We start from the raw sequence: 21,867 nt of genomic DNA, 5'->3' as shown, positions 1-21,867 counted from the left end.
TGCTGACTAAGTAAACAGAATGTTCAGATAAGTGAAGGGAGGGATGACTAACTGGCACGTCGGAGCGGGTGGAGGAGGTAAGGTATTAACCAGAATCGCTCAAGTGGAGAGCTATGGGAACGGCCCTGGTGCTGAGTCACCCAAAGTTCAGCCTGGCTAGCTGAGGCTTTGGGTAGGGGGCCCTGTACCTGAACCTAACGAAGAGTAGCTTTGAATCTCTGCTTGAAATCTGGGTAACTGTTATTAAAGTTAGAATTGCGGCTAGGTGCCTCCGGTGTTTAATCCCACAGGCCCTCATCAAAGTTCACCTGCCTCCCCCCACCCACACACAACATGTAGTTTTACACCCACTGAAATATCCTTTGTGCCTCGCAATCAGGCATCATGCAATATCCCTGACAATCACAGACCAAACAAAGAGAAGGATTGTGACATGGACTCTAAACTTGACTGTGTTTGCGTCCCAAGCTGGAATGCGACGCCAAGTGGCTCATAGCTCCATTCAGGTCCGCGAAGTACACCACTCCCCTCCCCGCCCCGCTAGGAGGCTCCTACACCCACCGCCCGGAAGCTCAGGCTCGCACCTCTGCTCCGACGTTCCGTAAAAGATGGCAATCCCCAAGGGCGTCGCCCACCGCAGCACCCGCCGTACAACATGGCCGCCCGCAGGGAGCGCGCCGCAGTCCCGCCCACCCAGCCACCGGAAGTTTCCATTTGAAACCTGGGCGGCAGACCCGGCTGGCAGTTCGGCCGTTGCCGCGGAGCAGCCTTTGAATCGGAGCGACGAGCATTGCGTGCAGGAGCAGCAGGCGCATGGGTGCGGCGCTCCCTGGGCGAGGGGTGTTGCGTTGCTGTGGGCGGACGGGTAGGACTGGGAATGGATGAGTTTCTCCTATTTCTTCCCCAGAGCCGGTGTAGGCTGCGTCTCGCTCTCCGGGGCTCTCCTGCTCCAGGGTCCCCTGCCCTACCACCGGATAACATTCACCTTCCACCTTCCAGGGCCCAGCCTTGCCACCTCGTTACGATGACCAGCGTGGTGAAGACTATGTACACACTGCAGCCCCCCTCGGCGCTGAGCGGCGGCCCGCCCGCAGGTGGGTGTCCGCACCGCCCCCCAGGAGAGGATGGAGGATCAAATCCGTGGCCGGGAGTAGGAGACGCGGGCGGCGGGGGATGGGGGGTGGGGGTGCCATCCCATCGGCGCTGACAACCTACCAAGTCCCCTAGAACTGGGTTGTCTAGGTTTAATATGGGAGTTAGGGAAAGAGGCTGTGCGGCAGGATTTTAGTGTTGCCCGGCCCGCCTCCTTCCCCAAACCTGATCGTGCTGCGTTACCAATTAGATTTAAGCTGCTGATTGTCCTACAGTGTTCTTCTCGTTAAGCTAGGAATCCCTTTGTAAACTATTACCGGTTTTATTTCCAGGCTTGCACTATCTGGAGAGACTGGGTTTGTAATCAGGGAGGAGAGAAGAGTTGATTATTTGAGAAGCAAGATTGTTAACTTAATTACTTTTATACATATATCTTCCATTTTTTTTTATATTTCTATATATTTAATTACTATAACATTATATTACTAAAACAAAGATACTTAGGGGGAAGTACTAGGTTTCTCCACCATGTGTCATTCATATTTGTATCTGCACAGTGTCTCTCATGTAGTACATTCTTAGTAAACATTTGTTGAGTGAGGTGGGGTGGGGTGGGGTGTTAGGCCTAGCTAGAGCATTCGAGAAACTTGGGAGAAGAGACATGATTCCTGTTTTTGTTGTTGTTGCTTTACCACCTTTATGTTACTTGGCTTGTGGTTGAAAGTCATTGCCTAAGGTCTAGGAGTCCAGCTGCCTAATCTAGAGATTGTAGCGCAGAATAAGCTTCAGGCATCAGAACCGGTGTGGGAGATTTTGAAGTAGCTGTTTTAAGATCCCTTCAACAGTGACTCACGCAGCTGGTTGAAAGCAGTAGCAGGATTGATCTGTAAAGTAAATAGGCTTTTCTGCAAAGACTTAAAGGCTTGTCCTGATTCTTACGTTGCCTCAAAACACCTGAATGGTAACATGGCATCAGCAGGGCCTAGGCCCTGGGGAACCAGAACCACGTCTGTTTACACTGCCTCTACCGTGGAGTGCATGCAGTGTCTGTCCCTCCGTAGGGAGTGACTGGCTGTCCCCAGCAAAGTTGAAAGTTTTCATCTCTTGGCTTTCTATCCTTGTCCCAGCTTCATGTTTAAATGTAACCTCAATAATTTAACATTTTTAGGCTGTCTTCTAGGTGTTTTGTTTTAATCTGGGGCATGGGTTTGTTGTTTTTAAGTTTTAGTTTTTTGTTTTTATTACATTTATAAGGGTAACATTGGTTAATAACATTATATAAATTTCAGGTGTACAACTTTATAATACAGCATCTGTATACTTTATGTGTGCTCAGCATCCGAAGCCTAGTCTCCTTTTGTCACCATGATTATTTGAGAAGCTAGATTGACCCCCTTCCACTCTGGTAACCAGGGTGTTGTCTGTGTCGATGAGTTTGTTTTGTTTTGTTTGTATGTTTGTTGTATTTTGTTTTATACCCCACATACGAGTGAAATCATAAGGTTGCCCTTTTCTATTTAACTTATATCCTTAGCATAATACTCTCAACATACAGCCATGTTGTCACAAATAGCAATAGTTCATCCTTTTAATGGATGAATAGTATTCCATTGTATATATGTATCACATCTTGTTTTTCCAGTCATCAGAGGACACATACGTTGTTTTCAGGTCTTCACTATTGTAAATAGTATTGCAGTGAACACAGAGGTACATCTTTACTAGTAAGTGTTTTCTCTGCATGACAAGGCAGTGGCGCAGTGGATAGAGCATCTGCCTGGGACACTAAAGACCCAGGTTCGAAACACCAAGGTCACTGGCTTGAGCATAGGATCACTGTAGGATCAGACATGACCCCATGGTTGCTGGCTTCACTGGAGCCCCACCCAAGGCACATATGAGAAGTAATCAATGAACAACTAAAGTGCTGCAACTATAAGTTGATGCTTCTCATCTCTCTCCCTTACTGTCTGTGTATGTCTCTCTCTTGCACACTAAAATAATTATTTTTCTTTATGATTTAGTATAAGAAGGTTGTGTATTTCTATGAATTTGTCCATTCTAGGTTTTGAGTTTGGTGGCATATAGCCATTGTAACGTCTTCTTTCATTTCTGATTTTGAGCCTTCTCTAGCCAGAGGTTTGTCAATTTTGTTTTTCTTTTCAAAGAAGCAGCTCTTTGTTTTATTAATCTTTTTCTATTGCCTTCTCTACTTCATTTATTGATGCTCTGATTTTTATTATTTCCTTCCTTCTCCTGACTTTGGGCTTTATTCGTTCTTTCTCTAATTCTTTAAAGTGTAATGTTAGATTGTTTATTTGGGATTTTTCTTGTTTTGTAAGGTAGGCCTATAATTCTATAACTACCCCTCTTAGTGCTGTTTTTGGCCACCTCTAAAATTCTGTTATATCTTCATTTTCATTTGTTTCTGTGTGTCTTTGGTCTTTTATTTCTTCCTTGAACTGATAGTTGTTCAGTGGCATGTTGTTTAGTCTCCACATTATTTGTGGTTTTTCCAACTTTCTTCTTGTAGTTAATTTCCATTTTCATAACATGGTGGTCAGAAAAATATGCTTGGTATGATTTTAGTCCTAAATTTATTTATTTTTTTCAATAATTTTTATTTATTTATTTATTTATATAAATAAAATTTTATTTTAATGGGGTGACATCAATAAATCAGGGTACATATATTCAAAGAAAACATGTCCAGGTTATTTTGTCATTCAATTCTGTTGCATACCCATCACCCAAAGAGATTGTCCTCCGTCACCTTCTATCTAGTTTTCTTTGTGCCCCTCCCCCTCCTTCCCTCTCCCTGCCCCCGTAACCACCACACTCTTGTCCATGTCTCTTAGTAGTCCTGAATTTATTGAGACTAGTTTTGTGCCCTCACATTTGGTCTGTCTTATTTAAGAATGTGCACTTGAGAAGGTGTATTCTGTTTTTTGTTCTTTTTTTTTTTTTTTTTTGTACTCCTCTGAAGCTGGAAACGGGGAGAGACAGTCAGACAGACTCCCGCATGCGCCCGACCGGGATCCACCCGGCACGCCCACCAGGGGGCGATGCTCTGCCCCTCTGGGGCGTTGCTCTGCCGCAACCAGAGCCACTCCAGCGCCTGGGGCAGAGGCCAAGGAGCCATCCCCTGCGCCCGGGCCATCTTTGCTCCAATGGAGCCTCAGCTGCGGAAGGGGAAGAGAGAGACAGAGAGGAAGGAGAGGGGGAGGGGTGGAGAGGCAGATGGGCGCCTTTCCTGTGTGCCCTGGCCCGGAATTGAACCCGGGACGTCTGCACACCATATTCTGTTTTTTGGATATGGAAAGTTAAATATAAATATCAATTAAGTCCATTTGGTCTAATACGTCATTTAAGTCCAGTATTTCCTTATTGACTTTCTGTCTGGATGATCTATCCATTCTGTGAGTGAGGTGTTCCGGTCCCCTACTAATTGTACTTTTGTCAGTTTCTTCCTATAGGTATGCTAGTAATTGCTTTATATGTTTCCACGCCCCCAGGTTTGGTGCGTATGTATTAATAAGTGTATTTCTTCTTGATGAATTGTCCCCTTTATTATTACAAAATGTCCATCTTTGTCTCTTTTATCTTTTTTATCTTGAATCTATTTTGTCTAATATAAGTACTGCTACATTAGCTTTTTTTTCCTCCCTTAAGTGAGAAGCAGCAGGCAGAGAGACAGACTCCCGTGTGTACCCTGACTGGAATCCACCCAACATGCCCACTAGGGGGCAGTGCTCTGCCCATCTGGGGCATTGCTCCATTGCAACCAGAGCCATTCTAGCGCCTGAGGGGAGGCCATGGAGCCATCCTCAGCGCCGGAACTAACTTTGCTCCAATGGAGCCTTGGCTGCGGGAGGGGAAGAGAGAGAGAGAGAGAGGAGGGGGAGAAGGGTGGAGAAGCAGATGGGCGCTTCTCCTGTGTGCCCTAGCCAGGAATCAAACCTGGGACTTGCACACATCGGGCTGATGCTCTACTACTGAGCCAACCGGCCAAGGCATGCTACACCAGCTTTTATTTCCAGGAACCATTTGCTTGAGAATCATCTTTCACCCCTTCACTTTTTTAAAAAAAAATTTACTTATTGATTTTAGAAAGAGGGAAAGAGAGAGAGACAGGAACATCGATTTGTTCCTGTATGTGCCCTGACATTGCCCTGACCAGGAATTGAACCAGCAATCCCTGTGCATGAGGACAACATTCCCACCAACTGAGTTGTCTTGCCAAGGCATCTCCTCTTCACTTGAAGCCTGTTTATCTTTGGAGCTCAGATGACTCTCCTGCAGGCAATATATAGTTCAATTTTTTTTTCTTTCTTTTTTTAAGAAAATTAGTTATTGATCTGAGAGAAAGAGGAAGGGAGAGAGAGAAAGAGACAGAAACATCAATCTGTTCCTGTATGTGATGTGCCCTGACAAGGGATCCAACCTGCAACCTTTTTTTTTTTTTTGACAGAAGAGGGACAGATAGGGACAGATAGAAAGGAAGAGAGATGAGAAGAATCAATTCTTTGTAGGAGCACCTTAGATGTTCACTAATTGTTTTTTCATATATGCCTTGATGGGGGGCTACAGCAGAGTTTGTGACCCCTTGCTCAAGCCAGAAACCTTTGAGCTCAAGCTAGTGATAGTGGGGTCACGTCTATGATCCCATGCTCAAGCCAAATGAGCCCATGCTCATGCCCGTGACCTCGGGGTTTTGAACCTGGGTCCTCCTCATCCCAGTCCAGTGCTCTATATACTGTGCCACTGCCTGGTCAGGCCCAACCTGCAACCTTTCTGCATCTGGATAATGCTCTCTAACCAACCAAGTTATCTGGCCAGGGTTCAGTCTTGTTTTTTAAATCAATCTTTCTACTTTGTGCCTTTTTTTTTTTTTTTACTTTGTGCCTTTTGATTGGTGAGTTTAGTCTATCTACATTTAAGGTTATTATTGATATACAAGGACTTAACTAAAGACATTTTATCTTTTGTTTTCTTGTTACTTTGTATCTCCATTATTTCTTTTCCCTTGTGATTCTGTCTGCTACTTTAATTTGGTAGTTTTCTATAATTTTTTTCCTTCATTTTCTCTTTTTTATGTTTTGTGTCTCAACTCTGGATTTTTGTTTTGTGGGCACCATTAGGTTTGTGTAAAATGGCTCATACATACATAGTCCTTTTGATTGCCTCTTATCTTCATTCACCTGTATGTGTTCAGTCTCTTTTTCTTCTCCCCTTTTATGATTTTGTTGTCACAGATTATCTTTTTTTTTCTCTATTCTTTTTTTGTTGCAAATTATCTTTTTTTTTTCTTTTTTTTACAGAGAGAGAGGGATAGTTAGGGACAGACAGGAACAGAGAAAGAGATGAGAAGCATCAATCATCAGTTTTTCATTGCGACACCTTAGTTGTTCATTGATTGCTTTCTCATGTGTGCCTTGACTGTGAGCCTTCAGCAGACCGAGTAACCCCTTGCTGGAGCCAGCAACCTTGGGTCCAAGCTGGTGAGCTTTGCTCAAACCAGATGAGCCCGCGCTCAAGCTGGCAACCTTGGAGTCTCGAACCTGTCCTTCTGCATCCCAGTTCGACACTCTATCCACTGCGCCACTGCCTGGTCAGGCATCTCTCTCTTTTTTTAAGACTTTATTCATTTTAGAGAGAAAGAGAGAAGGGGGGAGGAGCAGGAAGCATCAACTCCTATATGTGCTGTAGTGGAATAACCCATTGCATGGCCTTGGATGGGAACACAGCCAACAAGAAAAGAATGTTTTGCCAAGAGAATTGTTTTGTGACTTGAAGGCAGGTCACTGAAACAGGTCTATGTGACTGTAGGCAGTTGCTGGGCTTTTTCTCAGTAAAACATTCTCATAAGATTTCTGTACCTTCCAAGGTTATCCCTTGAGATAAAGAGAGGAATGTTGTCCATAGAAGCAATAGCAATTAATACCTTTTAATATTATGTTGTTATTAAGCTATCATGCAGGTGTACTCCATGTATCTTTAAGTAAAAGTTAGGCTTGATGTTATGCCAATTTCTCAGTAAACAAGCTTTTTGAAGTCTTGTGAATAAAAATAGGACACAGTGCGAACTCGGCGCCATTTGCCTGAGCAAGCAGTGGTCCTTTGCTAGTCCTTGATGATTTCGTCTGCTGATCTCTCTCTCTGCGCCCCCGACTCACAACAACAATGGTGCTTTGACCAGGCAAGCCCAGGGTTTCAAACTGGCAACCTCAGCATTCCAGGTTGACATTTTATCCACTGTACTACCACAGGTCAGGCGCAAATTAACTCTTTTTATGTTGTGCATTTGTTACCGAATTGCAGTAGTTATAGTTTTGTTATGTTTTTTTTTTTCAGAGAGGGATAGAGGGACAGACAGACAGGAAGGGAGAGGGATAACAAGCATCAATCCTTCGTTGTGGCACCTTAGTTTGTACACTGATTGTCTTGATGGTGAGGTGGTGAGGCTGCAGCCAAGCCAGTGACCATGGGGGGTCATGTCTGTGATCCCATGCTCAAACCAGCAGCCCCACGCACAAGCTGGATGATCCCGTGCTCAAGCTAGCAACCTTGGGGTTTTGAACATGGGTCCCCAGCGTCCTAGGCCGATGCTCTATCCACTACGCCACTGCCTGGTCAGGCTATAGTTATTTTTTAATGGCTCTTTTTTTCCCTTAACCTTTGTTATAATTGTTTACTATCCTATTCTGAAGTAGAGTTGCAGTTTTCTGCTTCTGTATGTTAGTCATCTTACTCAAAGTTTTGTGGCCCTGGCCAGTTGGCTCAGTATTAGAGTGTTGGTCAGCATGTGGATGTCTCAGGTTCAGTTCCCAGTCAGGGTATACAGGAGAAGCAACCATCTGCTTCTCCCCCTCTTCTCTCTCTCTCTCTCTTTCTCTCTCTTTATTTCTTTCTTTCTCTTCTTCTCCTGCAGCCATGGCTCGATTGGTTCCAGCGCACCCACCCAGGATCTGAGGATGGCTCAACAGAGCTTCCACCTCAGGTGTTAAAAATAGTGTTGCGAGCATGGCCCCCGGATAGGCAGAACATCAGCCCCAGACAGGCGTTACTGGGTGGATCCCTGTCAGGATGCATGTGGGGTCTGCCTCTCTCTCTCCCCTAAAAAATTCTCACCTGAAAAAAAAGTTTTGTATACTTTTTCTCTTTTTGTTTCCAATAAAAGAGCTCTTTTCAAGATTTCCTGTTAATGAAAGCCTTGTGGTAAATTCTGTCAGCTTTTTTTTTTTTAATGGAAGCTTTTACTTTTTCATATCTAAAGAATAACTTTGCTGGATATATTATCCTTGGCTGCTGGTTCCTCTTTCAATATATATATATATATATATATATATTTTTTTTTTTTTTTTTTTTTTTTTCTTAGATGAGAAGCAGGGAGGCAGAGACAGTCTCCCCCATGTGTTCCAACCACGATGCACCCGCAAGCCCCCTACCGGGCAGTACTCTGCCCATCTGGGGCCGTTGCTCCATTGCTCCACAACCGAGCTATTTTAGCAACTGAGGCAAGGCCATGGAGCCATCCTCAGCACCCAGGCCAACTTGCTCCAACCAAGCCATGGCTATGGGAGGGGAAGACGGCGGGGGGTGGGGGTGGAGAAGTAGATGATTGCTTCTTCTATGTACCAGGAATCGAACCCCGGACATCTATATGCTGAGCCAACACTTCTTTCAGTATTATGTACCACTTATTTCAGTATTTTAAATATCTCCTTCTACTCTCTCCTGGCTTGCAATATTCGTTGAAAAATCTGATGATACTCTAATGGGGTTTCCTTTGTAGATTGTAGATTACAGTCTTTTTTTCCCCTCCTGGCTACCTTGAGAATTCTTTGTCATTAACTTTTCTTTTTTTTAATTCAATGAGAGGAGGGGAGACAGACTCCCGCATGTGCCCTGACTGGGATCCACCTGGCAAGTGGGAGTGATACTGTGCCCATCTGGGGTGTTCCTCCATTGCTCAGCAACTGAGCTCTGCTTAGCGCTGGAGAGAGAGGCCATGGAGCCATCCTCAGCACCCAGGGCTAACTTGCACCAACTGAGCCATGGCTTTGGGAGAGAGAAAAGTGAGAAGGGGAGAGTGGAGAAGCAGATGGTGGCTTCTGTGTGCCCTGACTGGGAATCGAACCTGGGACATCCACATGCCAGGCTGACACTCTACCACTGAACCAACTGGCCAGGGCCTCTTTGTCATTTATTCTTGACAGTTTGAATAAGATGTATCTTGGAGAAGGTCTTTTTGCATTGATATTATTGGGTGTTCTGTTAGCGTCCTCTATTCTAATGTCCAGTTCTTTCCATTGGCTTGGGAAGTTCTCATCAATTATTTTTTTCAGTGGGCTCTCTGTTTCCTTCTCCCTCTCTATTTTGCTGGCATTCTCATTACCCTTATGTTACTTTTTTTTAATAGAGTCAGATAATTCTCAGAGTTTTTTTTAAGATTTTTTTTATTGATTGATTTTGTGGGGGGGGGAGAGAGAGGAGAAGCAGAAAGTATCAACTCGTAGTAGTTGCTTCCTATATGTGCCTTGACCTGGCAGCCCAGGGTTTTGAACTGGTAACCTCAGTGTTCCAGGTCTATGGTTTATCCAGTGCGCCACCACAGGTCAGACATTTTTTTTAACTCTTAGTTTTCTCTGTTCTTTTTCCTGGGTTATTTCTAGGATTCTGTCTCAAGCTTGCTAATTCTCTCTTCCATCTTGTCTGCTCTATTCCTAATGTTCTCTAATGTACTCCCGTCTCATTTATTGAGTTCTTCAGTTCCAAAATTGCTTTTTTATTTATTTTTAGAGAGAAGAAGGGAGAGAGGCAAATATTTATTTGTTGTTCCACTTGCTCATGCTGTCATTGGTTGATTCTTTGTTGTTGTTGTTGTTGTTTTTTGTATTTTTCCTAAGTTGGAATCAGGGAGGCAGTCAGACTCCCGCATGTGCCCGACCGGGATCCACCCGGCATGCCCACCAGGGGGCGATGCTCTGCCCATCTGGGGGCGTTGCTCTGCCTCAATCAGAGCCATTCTAGCGCCTGAGGCAGAGTCCACAGAGCCATCCTCAGTGCTTGGGCAAGCTTTGCTCCAATGGAGCCTCGGCTGCAGGAGGGGAAGAGAGAGACAAAGAGGAAGGAGAGGGGGAAGGGTGGAGAAGCAGATGGGCACTTCTCCTGTGTGCCCTGGCTGGGAATTGAACCCAGGACTCCTGCACGCCAGGCCGACGCTCTACCACTGAGCCAACCGGCCAGGGCCATTGGTTGATTCTTGTATGTGCCCTGACTGAGGATCGAACCCGTAACCTCAGCTTGTCGAAACGACACTAACCAACTGAACTACCTGGCCAGAGCCTGAATTTCTGTTTGGTCCTGTTTTATAGTTTAAATACCTTTGGTAAAGTAGTCCTTTTGTTCATTAATTTTATTCTTAAATTCATTGTACTGCCTTTTTTGAGTTCCCTTGTATCTTGTTGAACTATTTCAAAACTGCAGTCTTAAATTCTCTGTCGTTTAAGTCTTGGTCTTCTATGACTTTTACTTTGGTTTCTGGAAACTTTTCGTTTTCTTCTATGTTCCCATGTTATCTTGGTTGTTCGTAGTACTTAACATATTGTTTTTCTAAGTGCACATTTGAGGTAGTGAACTCTTGTTTAGATACTGTTTTGCTCTCAATAATTCACCAATTTGATACATAGGGTACCTTGATGGTGTTACAGTGTAAGTTTTTGGTTTTTTTTTACCTCGGCTATTTGTACCTCTGGGATCACGGTGGAGCAGTGTTACTTCAGTTAAAAAAATGTCACATACCCCCTGGGATGTGAATGTAGCCTTGGTTACAGGGCACTGTCCCTGTGGTGGAGAAATGTGGCGGGTAGTAGAGTACTGGTTTTGCGTGCTTCCTCCTTTTTTCTAATGGTTGCTGTCCCTGCTCTGTTATTGGACGCATCTCCACGGCCTCGTTCTGGCTCTGTCAGGATTGGTGGGACAAGGGAGGCAAGTTCATGATCTTGTGGCTCTGCCCTGTCCCTGTCATCACTGCTGCACTCTTTAAGGCAGCGGTTCTCAACCTGTGGATCGCCACCCTGGCGGGGTCGCCTAAAGCCATTGGAAAATACATAATGCATATCAGGTATTTACATTCCGAATCATAACTGTAGCAAAATTACAGTTATGAAGTAGCCACCAAAATTATTTTTTGGTTTGGGGTCACCGCAACATGAGGAACTGTATTGCGGGGTCACAGCATTAGAAAGGTTGAGAACCACTGCTTTAAGGTTTCCCAGCTGGATCTGTCACAGTGGGAAGGGGGGATTCCCTTTCCCAGGGGCACACTGCTTCTGTTCCTCTTGCATCCCTCAAGGGAGGGCTGCAGCCTGACTTCACGGCTGCCACGCTCCCTGGAGCTGTGGTGGGCCACCATCCTGGTATTTCCCCATCCCACCTTCCCTACTCGTTCCAGCACACCCACCTTCGGGTGTCCCAACGTGTAGATTTTTCAGGCATGTTTGTGTGTTAAGCAGAGGACACTTTGTTGAATTATAGTTGTTGAACTAGTAAATTTAAGGGGAGAAACGAAGGAGTCTTCTCACTCTGCTATGATGCTTAAGTCATTCCAAGTTTTATGTAACCCCAAGTTACAGTTTTTGACTAGGCAACATATACACGTGAAAAATAAAGTTAGGGAATAATAATGCAGAGAGAAGCAAGTCCTCTTTCCTTCCTTAAACACTGGCCATCCAGTTTCTCTCCTAGTATCTTTGATTTTAAGGAGACAGTCTTTTTTTTTTTTTTTTAACAGAGAGAGAGAGAGAGGGATAGACAGACAGAAATGGAGAGAGATGGAGAGATGAGAAGCATCAATCATCAGTTTTTCATTGCAACACCTTAGTTGTTCATTGATTGCTTATATGTGCCTTGACCGTGGGCCTTCAGCAGACCGAGTAACCCCTTGCTCAAGCCAGCGACCTTGGGTCCAAGCTGGTGAGCTTTGCTTAAACCAGATGAGCCCGCACTCAAGCTGGCGATCTCGGGATCTCGAACCTGGGTCCTCCACATCCCAGTTCTACACTCTATCCACTGCGCCACCACCTGGTCAGACAAGAAGACAGTCTTTTTTAAATCATGCTAAATTTTTCCTACAATGCAGGAGTTAGGTTCCATCAAATATGGATTATTGGAACTAACTATAATCAATGAAGAGTGTTACTTTTGACCAGTTTACTATTAACACCTTATTATATGGGGTAGATTTGTTATTATGCATAACTTAGAAATACTTGAGAGAGGAGAAGGTGAGTACATTCCCCCAAGGTTATCTTTTACTTCAGTGATCTCAAGAAGAACCATTTTAATCTTTGTTTTGTGGGTAAGAGTTTGGGAAATAGGGTGTAAGTGCCCAGTGAGTATACCTTTGAAGCAATATGTTAACTTGAGAAATTATAGTTATTCCAAACTGTTGTGTGATTAGAGTCATCAAAATAAAATCTTTTTCAAATGCAAATAGAAAATATCCTAATCCCTGTGATCCAATGCTTTATACCTCATTTCTTCAAACTTGATTTCATTGTTATGGCTCTTTATTTAGGTTAAGCTAAAGGAACCATTTTATAGTGAAGATAGGAAAAGTTAGTGTAAACTAGAAAAGCATTCATGACCAGTAGTGGTATAGAGGCTAGAGCGTCGATCTGGGACACTGCTGTCCCAGGTTTGAAACTCCAAGGTCAGCTGCTTGAGCTTGGCCTCATCCGGCTTGAGCATGGGATCACTGGCTGGAGCAAAAGGTCACTGGTTTGGTTGGGCACCCACCCCGGTCAAGGCACGTATGAGAAGCAATCAATGAACAACTCAAGTGCTGCAACTTTGAGTTGATGCTTCTCATCTCTCTCCCTTCCTGTCTGTCTCTCGCTAAAAAATAAAGAAAAAAAGAAAAGCATGTTTGGTGGGTGAGTGGGAGGAAAGTGTGCTTAACTCCAAAACCAGATATTTCTTGAATTTGGTATGGAATATAAATGGTGGAAAGTCACTGTGTTGTGGAGCGTGGCATAAAGGTTTGGGGGAAAATACTCTCCTCTGGAGAAGAAGAGAGTCGTGGCAAGGCCATTTCTCTTCTTATCTAACAAGAGCTTAGCAAGTAGTTCAGAACAGAATGCCAAATAGGGAAACTCTTAACTTCATGATGGATAAACAAAAGGGCTGGTGGTGAAGGTAATCAGCATGGAAGAGAGAAAGAAGACTATAGAGATTATTTAGAGACATTCTGGAATATCCATGAAACTGAAGTGCACCATTTATTCAACAAGCAGGTATTGAAACTGTTAGTATGCCAGGTACTCTTCTAAGCACAGAGACACAAAGACATTTTAGAATAGCTAGGGAGACAGGCTGCTCAAAACAACTGAAGGTGCCTGACCAGGCAGTGGTGCAGTGGATAGAGCATCAGACTAGGACGCAGAGGAGCCAGGCTTGAAACCCCGAGGTCACTGGCTTGAGCACGGGCTTACCAGCTTGAGCACAGGGTCACTGGCTTGAACCCAAAGGTTGCTGGCTTGAGGAAGGGGTCACTTGCTCTGCTGTAGCCCCCTGATCAAAGCACATATGAGAAAGAAATCAATGAATAACCAAGGTGCCACAATGAAGAATTAATGCTTCTCATCTCTCTTCCTTCCTGTCTGTCTGTCCCTATCTGTCCCTCTCTCTAACTCTGTCTCTGTCAAACAAAAAAACAAAAAAGAAAACTGAAGGATTAGCTAAAAGAGAAACTCAAAGCAGCTTGAGTGTAGCCTTGGGAGAGCATACAGACTGACCAGGAGCTTAACGAGATGGTGTGATTCCTCCGGTGTTGGATGAAGGAGTCAACTGTGCCCTGCTGATTCCCATTTAGCTCTCGGCTTATCAACCTCCATTGTATACCTTCTGGCCATCTGTTTGACATGTCGTCTACCTTTTGGTTATCCTTAAACACTGCACTGTCACACTTAAAGAATTTTGGTTTCTATCCCCAGTTAGTATAGAATTCTCGTTCTTCTGAATTTATCTTCACAACTTGATAATGGCCAGAATGAAATACAGGTTTCTGACAAGTTAGAATGAAGCTGTTTGTTACAGAGTTGTAGCTACTAGGTCACTGATGCTTAAAGTTTCACCCTTCTGTTTTCCTTTGCAGACACACAAACTCGAGCCACTTATAAGAGTTTATTACCTGTTAAGTCCAAAGAAGTTGATGTTTCCAGAATTCTTCATTCAGAAGTTTCAGAGAATGATGTTACAAAAATCATCAAAACGCGACGAGAGAATGGGTAGGTCATACCATTGATATCCAGTTAGAGCATCTTGCTAGAAATTGCTCAGTACCAAGAATTAGAAAATAGGGTTGTGGGGAGCACAAGGCACCTGAACAGTTGACCTGTAGTCAGTGAGCCAGAGCAGTGCAGCATTACTAAGCTGTTTGTCAGAACCCTCCGTGTTGATCAGTTCTGAAGAGGCACAGCAAGGGTTATGAGAAGAGGTATTCTTTCCCTTCTCACCACTTGCTCTGAGTGTACAAATGGCATATTGTGGTCATACGCCAGTCTTAAATGGTAGTCATATTGGGTGGGGGCTAATTGTTAGCATATGTGGCTGGTCTGAGCCAGTCCAGCCCAGTGTGTATGTGTGTCCCTTTACCCAGTGCTCAGTCCCCACGTAAGTGAGGTTGACATGAGATAGCCACTATATTTTGAGCAGGAGGGGAGTTCATTCTCTAATGATAAGCCTTTTTCAGTAATCTGGGCTGAAACAAAAGTGTGTGGAGCCTTAGAACTTCTCATTCTTGTGCTATTTGCACTGTATAAAATCTCTGGTTCTCCTCAAAACACCAGGTTCTAGCCTGACCTGTGTTGGCACAGTGGATAAAAGCATTGACCTGGAATGCTGAGGTCACTAGTTCAAAACCCCAGGCTTACCTGGTCAAGGCACATATGAGAAGCAACTACTGCGAGCTGATGCTTCCAGCTCCTCCACCGCCTTTCTCTCATTCTCGCGCTCTCTCTCTCCCTCCCCTTTCCAGTCTCTATAATAAATAAAGAAATCTACAAAACAAAAAGACTAGGCTCTTTGTTCTGCTTTGTTCATAACATATTACAATTCTCTGATTGATTCCTTCGTTGTTGTTTTTTAATTAAGGTATAATTGACTACAACATTATAGTTTCACATGTACAACATATGTGTACATATTGCAAAATGTTCACCACAATAAGTCAAGTTAATGTCCTGATTTCTTTGTCTTTGCTTCTCTAGGCAGATGAAAGCTGCTGATACAGCCATCAAGCAGAACATCAAAAAGAGGTGAACGTCAGGGTAGATGAAGGTTGTGCACCATTTTAATGGCTCTCAATTCTGGTTATACAGGATTTGTTGGGACTTGTTTAATGTGTTACAGTCTGGGTGCCACCCCGGAAATCTGAATGGCATTTTCAGGGATGAGGCACAATCAGATTCGAGAAACACTATAAGGGTAAGATCAGCAATGCTACATCTTCAGCGCCAGTCAAGAGCTTTTGGGGCTCCATGACCGACCACTGCTGATCAGAAATCAAACCCAGCTATGACGTATTGACAGGAGTGTGAAACCCTCAAGATAGGAGGGGCTGCATATAATTAGTGGTTTCAAGCTATAACGCTGGTGGTGCTGGTGCTGGTCAAGGTGAAATCCAGGAGAAGGATCCATTGTTTTCTTTGAGGCTGGCTTGGACATTTTACAGTCTTGAAGACAAATAATATAAACTGAAAAGTCTGTAGACACAGGTTCTAATTCCAAATCTGGGATGTCTTAAAACTTCTGAAAAGAAAATATTATCAAGAACAACTCTGAGAAATTTGAAAAGAACATTTAATATTTATGGTGATAATGGCTATTATTTATTAAATGTTATTTGTCAATAGCTATGCTAAGAATGGTACATGTATTCTCTCTTATCCTTCCTAATGATAATAATAAGAGCCTGACCGGGCGGTGGCACAGTGATTAGAGCATCAGACTGGGTTGTGGAAGACCCAGGTTCGAGACCCCGAGGTCACCAGCTTGAGTGTAGGCTCATCTGGTTTGAGCAAAAGCTCACCAGCTTGAACCCAAGGTCGCTGGCTCGAGCAAGGGGTTACTCGGTCTGCTGAAGGCCTGCGGTCAAGGCACGTATGAGAAAGCAATCAATGAACAATTAAGGTGTTGCAACGCGCAACGAAAAACTAATGATTGATGCTTCTCATCTCTCTGTTTCTGTCTGTCTGTCCTTGTCTATTCCTTTCTCTGATTCTCTCTCTGTCTCTGTAAAAAAAAAATAATAAGAAGAAAGATAATAATATGAGATACAGGTATTATTCTAATTCTAGAAATGAGGAAATAGAGCCTCTGAGAGGTTATGCAACTCACTGAAGGTCATACACCACTATGTAATGAAGCCAGGATTCAGACCCTTGTCTGTGAGACTACATAGTCCAAACTCTTAACCCCTCCACCACTTCATATAAATACAGTTATCATTACAGCTCTAAACCATTGAGTAAGCAGAAATCAGAGAAAGAGCTCAAGGATAAGAACCAGATCTTAGAGACTGTCAACAATCAGCTGCACCAGAAGTTGACTAAAACTCAGGTAAGAGACCTACGGGACCTCTGCTGTCAGCTGCACTGGGTGATGCGTATGGAATTCTGAGGACAGCCCCTCAGGTGGGAGCAAGCTTGTAATGCACAGGTACCAGTGGGCAGAAAGTTAAGATTCCAGGCTTGTTCTATGGCCATCCAAGACAAAAAGGCAGTAAAGAGCACCCCTAAGGAGCGGGTCAGGCCTGATCTGTCCTCATGGCACCCCACAGGGAGAGCTGAAGGACCTGACACAAAAGGTGGAGCTCCTGGAGAAGTTTCAGGACAACTGTTTGGCAATTTTGGAGAGCAGGGGCCTCAACTCAGGTAAGAAACAGCACAGGCGGCCTGCAAAGGGCTGGTGCACATGCCCTCCTGGAATGGTTCTGGACTGCGTTACGAGTCCAGTGTGGCAGCAGCTGGCCTAGTCAGTGCAGGGGTTTGGAGCCCTCTTTGTTCTCTTGGGATGTTGACTGTGCCTGACCACAATTTCAGGTGGTTGTAGAGAGAGGATTATCGCTTTCTTATCTAAACAGTTTATTCCATTTATTTGGTGCCCAGATGTATGACCTTTCAAGTTAGACCAGAAATATTTTTATTTTTATTTTTTCAGGAGAGATAAGATAGCATATGGGTAACTTTCCTAAGTGGAAATAGAGATAAATGATACTGTTTCAAGTACATCATCTGGCTAATGAATCAGCAGCATCACAGTGGTTAAAATGTGATTCCTGGCCTGATGAGGCAGTGGTGCAGTAGATAGAGCATTGGACTGGGATGCAGAGGACCCAAGTTTGAAACCCCGAGGTCACCAGCTTGAGTGCGGTGTCCCTGGCTTGAGTGTGGGATCATAGACATGACCCCATGGTCACTGACTTGAACCCAAGGTTGCTGGCTTGAGCAAGGGATCACTCAGTCTGCTGTAGCCCCTCAGTAAAGGACATAGGAGAAAGCAATCTAACAACTAAGGTGCCACCATGAAGAATTGATGCTTCTCATCTCTCTCCCTTCCTGTCTGTCTGCCTCTGTCTCTGTCACACACACAACAAATGTGATTCCTGGTCTGACCCTGTCCCTAGAGAACAGAATCTGGAGCAAGGAAGAGAGCACGGAGAGGAAGGCCTCACAGTGAGCTGAGGAGCCTGAGAATGCCAGGGAAGGGCCCCAGGCTTCTCTGAATTAAGAAGTGCTGATTGAATGCTGCTGTTATCCTGGGAATTTTAGGATATATTCTTTATGGTCACTGTGTATGTTTATGTATGATTTTAATTTACTATGTGTATGTACTATTACCAAACATAACATTTAAGTTCTGAAAGCTTTAAAAAATAGTTGTGTTTTATAAGCAAAAAGTTCAACCTATACATTTCCTTTGGACAAATTTCTTTCGAAAAATCTTTATTAAGTTTTCAGAGAGAGAGGAGAGAGGAAAAGAGAGAAAGAGGAACATCAATTTGTTCCACTTATTTATGCACTCATTGGTTTATTCTTGTATGTGCCCTGACCGAGGATCGAACCCGCAATTTTGGTGTATTGGGATGATGCTCCAACCAACTGAGCTACCTGGCCGGGTCTGGTCAAATTTTCTGCTGAGAAGAAAGCAGAGCCTAACCTGTGGTGGCACAGTGGATAAAGCATCAGGTTGGCTGAAGTTGCTGGTTCAAAACCCTGGGGTTACACGTATGGGAAGCAACTAACTATGACTTGATGCTTCCCACTTCTCCCCCAACTTTCTCTCTCTCTCAAAACAAGATAATAATAATAATAAAAGAAAGCAGAATTAATTTTTGGCCATATCCAAGCATAGAGAGGAAGGAGGTAAAATATGTATATATCTCTGGAGGCAGGCATGGGCAACACTGCCAAGGTGAAAACTCGGAGGAACCGGAGCAGCTGCCTAGAGGTTTCGCTCATGAAAACTATTGTGCTTGTCCTGGAGGGGTTTTCTTTTTTGTTGTTTAAGATACAGTTCCCTAAGCGAGGCTGACTTTGTTGTCTCCATTACTTTTAGGCAGTGAAGCCCTGGCAGCCAAGCAGGAATCCAACAGGGATCACACAGACTCTGTGGTGAGGGTATGGATGTGAGTGGGTGAGGGCCGAGTGACTGTGGGGCTCTGCAGTGTAAAGAGATCTCTGCCATATGCTCAGTAAACCCCGAGAAGCAGCCTTCGGTTATCCAGGACAGTGGACGAAGAGAGTGGTGGATGTGTACTCAGATAGCATATTTTACTTGGCAGATGACTTTGTGCTTACAAATATGAATGCATCTGAGTATACTACTTTATCTTTTTTGTGTGACAGAGACAGAGGGACAGATAGGGACAGACAGATCGGAAGGGAGAGATGAGAAGCATCAATTCTTTGTTGTGGCACCTTAGTTGTTCATTGATTGTGTTCTTATATGTGCCTTGACCCCCGGGGTGGGTACAGCAGACTGAGTGACCCCTTGCTTGAGCCAGCGACCTTGGGCTTAAGCTGGTGAGCCTTGCTCAAACCAGATGAGCCCGTGCTCAAGCTGGGGACCTCAGGATTTCGAACCTGAGTCCTCCGTGTCCTGGGCCGACGCTCTATCCACTGCGCCACTGCCTGGTCCAGCGACATGCTTTAAAACACATAATAGGATAAGCCTATATAGACAGTTCTCTGCTTCCTCTATTCTACACTATACCAAATTTCTCTCATTTTTTTGCTGAGACTATATATGCACAGGTTCAACCTGAATTAAATTTGGCTTCTCTGCTTCCTCTCCTCAAGTAGGAAGGCAATTGTTTGGGATTAAAGTCTTTCGAGCTTCTATGATCTCTTCCCCTAGAGTCCTGGTCTGCAAACTGCGGCTCACGAGCCACATGCGGCTCTTTGGCCCCTTGAGTGTGGCTCTTCCACAAAATACCATGTTCAGGCGCTACCTCGATAAGGAATGTACCTATCTATATAGTTTAAATTTAAAAAATTCGGCTCTCAAAAGAAATTTCAATCGTTGTACTGTCGATATTTGGCTCTGTTGACTAATGAGTTTGCCGACCACTGTCCTAGAAGATCAGTTGTCAGCTTAGAATCATAGAATACTAGATAAGGAAACCATTGTCCACTCTCCCAGGCAAGAGTCACCCCTTCAGTGGCTGCTACATTTTATTCGTCTTGCTGGTGTGAACTCCAGGAAGTGGGGTAATCCGTCATCCTCCTGTGGACTGTGTTCCTCCAGGGTGCCCAGGAGAGAACCTGGTGGTGTGGGTGGACACTCAGCAAATGACTGACTGATGTTAGCAGTCCTTTAATTCAATTTTCCTCTCATACAGAGATTAGTTTATGTAAATAAAAACACATTTCAGTGAAGATTTGTTACTACATTGTACTTTCCTCTTAGTTGCTGTTAGAAACTTTGCAAGATGAACTGAAGCTTTTTAACGAAACAGCCAAAAAGCAGATGGAGGAGTTACAGGTAAGAGGCAGACATCACCCTGAGACAAAATTACCACTTCCTACACAGTAGGTGGATCTATGGAGAGCTCCTTATTTATCTATTTTTAATAAACTACTTTGTAATAATTTTTAGATTTACAGAAAAGTTGAAAAGAAAATACAGAACATTCAGTCAATTCCCCTAATACTAACATCTTACATTGTCATGGCACGTTTGTCCAAACTAGAAAACACCAACACTGATACCTCAAGGAAAGCCCTCACAGGAAACCCAGCTTCTTGGGTCTGGACTGTTCTGGGTGCTTGGGTGAATCATAGGATATAACACTGGATCCTAGAGATTTCATTGCTCCAGTTTAGATGGAGGAGTCTATAGTAAAAAGGGACGGTTCCTAAGACCAGCAGATCCCTGTGGCTTTCCTCAGTGGAATAGAAGCATGTTTCAAAGTTTTGTGTTTTTTTTTCTTCTTGAATATCTTTCCAAGCAGGCCTTAAAAGTCAAGTTGAAGATGAAAGAAGAAGAGAGGGCCCGGTTCCTGGAACAGCAGGCCTTGTGTAACGGTCAGGTACATGACTTGACAGCAGCCCTCGAGGAAATGGAGCAGCTGTTAGGAGATATGTGATGAAAAGCAAGTGGCCAATGGACTCTTTCTTGGGGATTAACTCAGAAGACACCTCTAAGGACATCTGCTGCTTAACCATGATTTTCTAGGACTCACCATCCCCAGATGTAGTAGGATTAAGGACAGTTTATGCTGAAATGGCGGTTCCTCCATTAAGCAAATGTTCTCTGAACCTCACATGTACATAATTGAGGTCTACGAGGGGGGTCTGGAAGCTTGAATCAACTCCTAGGCAATAAAGTGACACACTGTTAGAATCAGGAGACAACCAATCACAGCCAAAGGATCCAAAAGGAACATTCAGGAATGTGGGAAGAAGCCCTTAATTATAGAGGGGAGCACAGGTGCTGCACAGGGAACATCACTGAGGAGCCATGCAGTCCCCTTCTAATCGGGAACACATTCTGTCCCATCCTGGTTGGCTCTATACCTCGTTGTAAATTTATGGACTTAGTAGTTACTTGAAATAGCTTAATAAATGGGGTGATGGTGTATTAGATAGCAATAACATCTACCTGAAATGTACCATGGAGCTTTTAATCTAAATTACTTCTGTGATTTATCTTTTTATATATAGTGCCAATTTTAAAATAAATGTTTCTGTAACTTTTCGGATTGCAACATTGAGAAGTGAAAATAACCTTTTAACCTAAATATGTTCACTGACTACTGTTGAGCTAATCTAATAACAAGTTCACGACTCCAATTTAACCCAGAATATTTTGCTTCTATTCGTTAAGTACTCCATACCTACCCCACCCCTTCTTCCAAGAACATTGGCTGGTCTTCTGAAGGCATTCCCTATTTGTATCAGTGGGTACCAGACTCCACCAGGTTTGGGGTCACTAGCTGTGTGTGTGCTCCCTGTATTCCTCAGCATGGATATGTACTTGCTGTCTGCTTTGCACAGCCAATCCTGGACCTGGCTTCATGGATCCTTAATTTCCTGAAGTTCATTGGTAGGCTGCTATGCCCTGGTTTACCAAGGGCACAGCCATATTTCTTTTTTTTTTTTAATTATTTTATTCTTTTTACAGAGACAGAGAGTCAGACAGAGGGATAGATAAGGACAGACAGGAGAGAGATGAGAAGCATCAATCATAAGTTTTTAGTTGTTCATT

At 43.9% G+C, this 21,867-nt stretch overlaps 1 protein-coding gene across 7 annotated transcripts; it reads left to right on the top strand.

Annotated features, from left to right (window-relative positions):
• The first annotated feature begins 330 nt into the window (after nt 1-330).
• KNSTRN (kinetochore localized astrin (SPAG5) binding protein) lies at nt 331-21,432 on the top strand. 7 transcript variants are annotated; one of them, XM_066342186.1, is made up of 9 exons: nt 331-865; nt 1,000-1,094; nt 14,252-14,384; nt 15,366-15,413; nt 16,611-16,716; nt 16,937-17,030; nt 18,715-18,776; nt 20,068-20,142; nt 20,609-21,432. In XM_066342186.1, exons 1-9 carry the CDS (start codon nt 609-611, stop codon nt 20,744-20,746), a joined length of 1,008 nt encoding a protein of 335 aa, XP_066198283.1. In that variant the 5' UTR covers nt 331-608; the 3' UTR covers nt 20,747-21,432. The 7 variants fall into 7 exon arrangements, with proteins under 7 accessions (XP_066198283.1, XP_066198285.1, XP_066198284.1 ...); XM_066342188.1 differs by having other exon boundaries at nt 333-865; nt 18,715-18,770; nt 20,609-21,431; XM_066342187.1 differs by having other exon boundaries at nt 333-865; nt 20,612-21,431.
• The last annotated feature ends 435 nt before the right edge of the window (nt 21,433-21,867 follow it).

Source organism: Saccopteryx leptura, chromosome 6 (assembly GCF_036850995.1).
Source record: "Saccopteryx leptura isolate mSacLep1 chromosome 6, mSacLep1_pri_phased_curated, whole genome shotgun sequence".
Lineage (NCBI taxonomy): Eukaryota > Metazoa > Chordata > Mammalia > Chiroptera > Emballonuridae > Saccopteryx > Saccopteryx leptura.
This window is presented reverse-complemented; position numbering and strand designations above follow the sequence as displayed.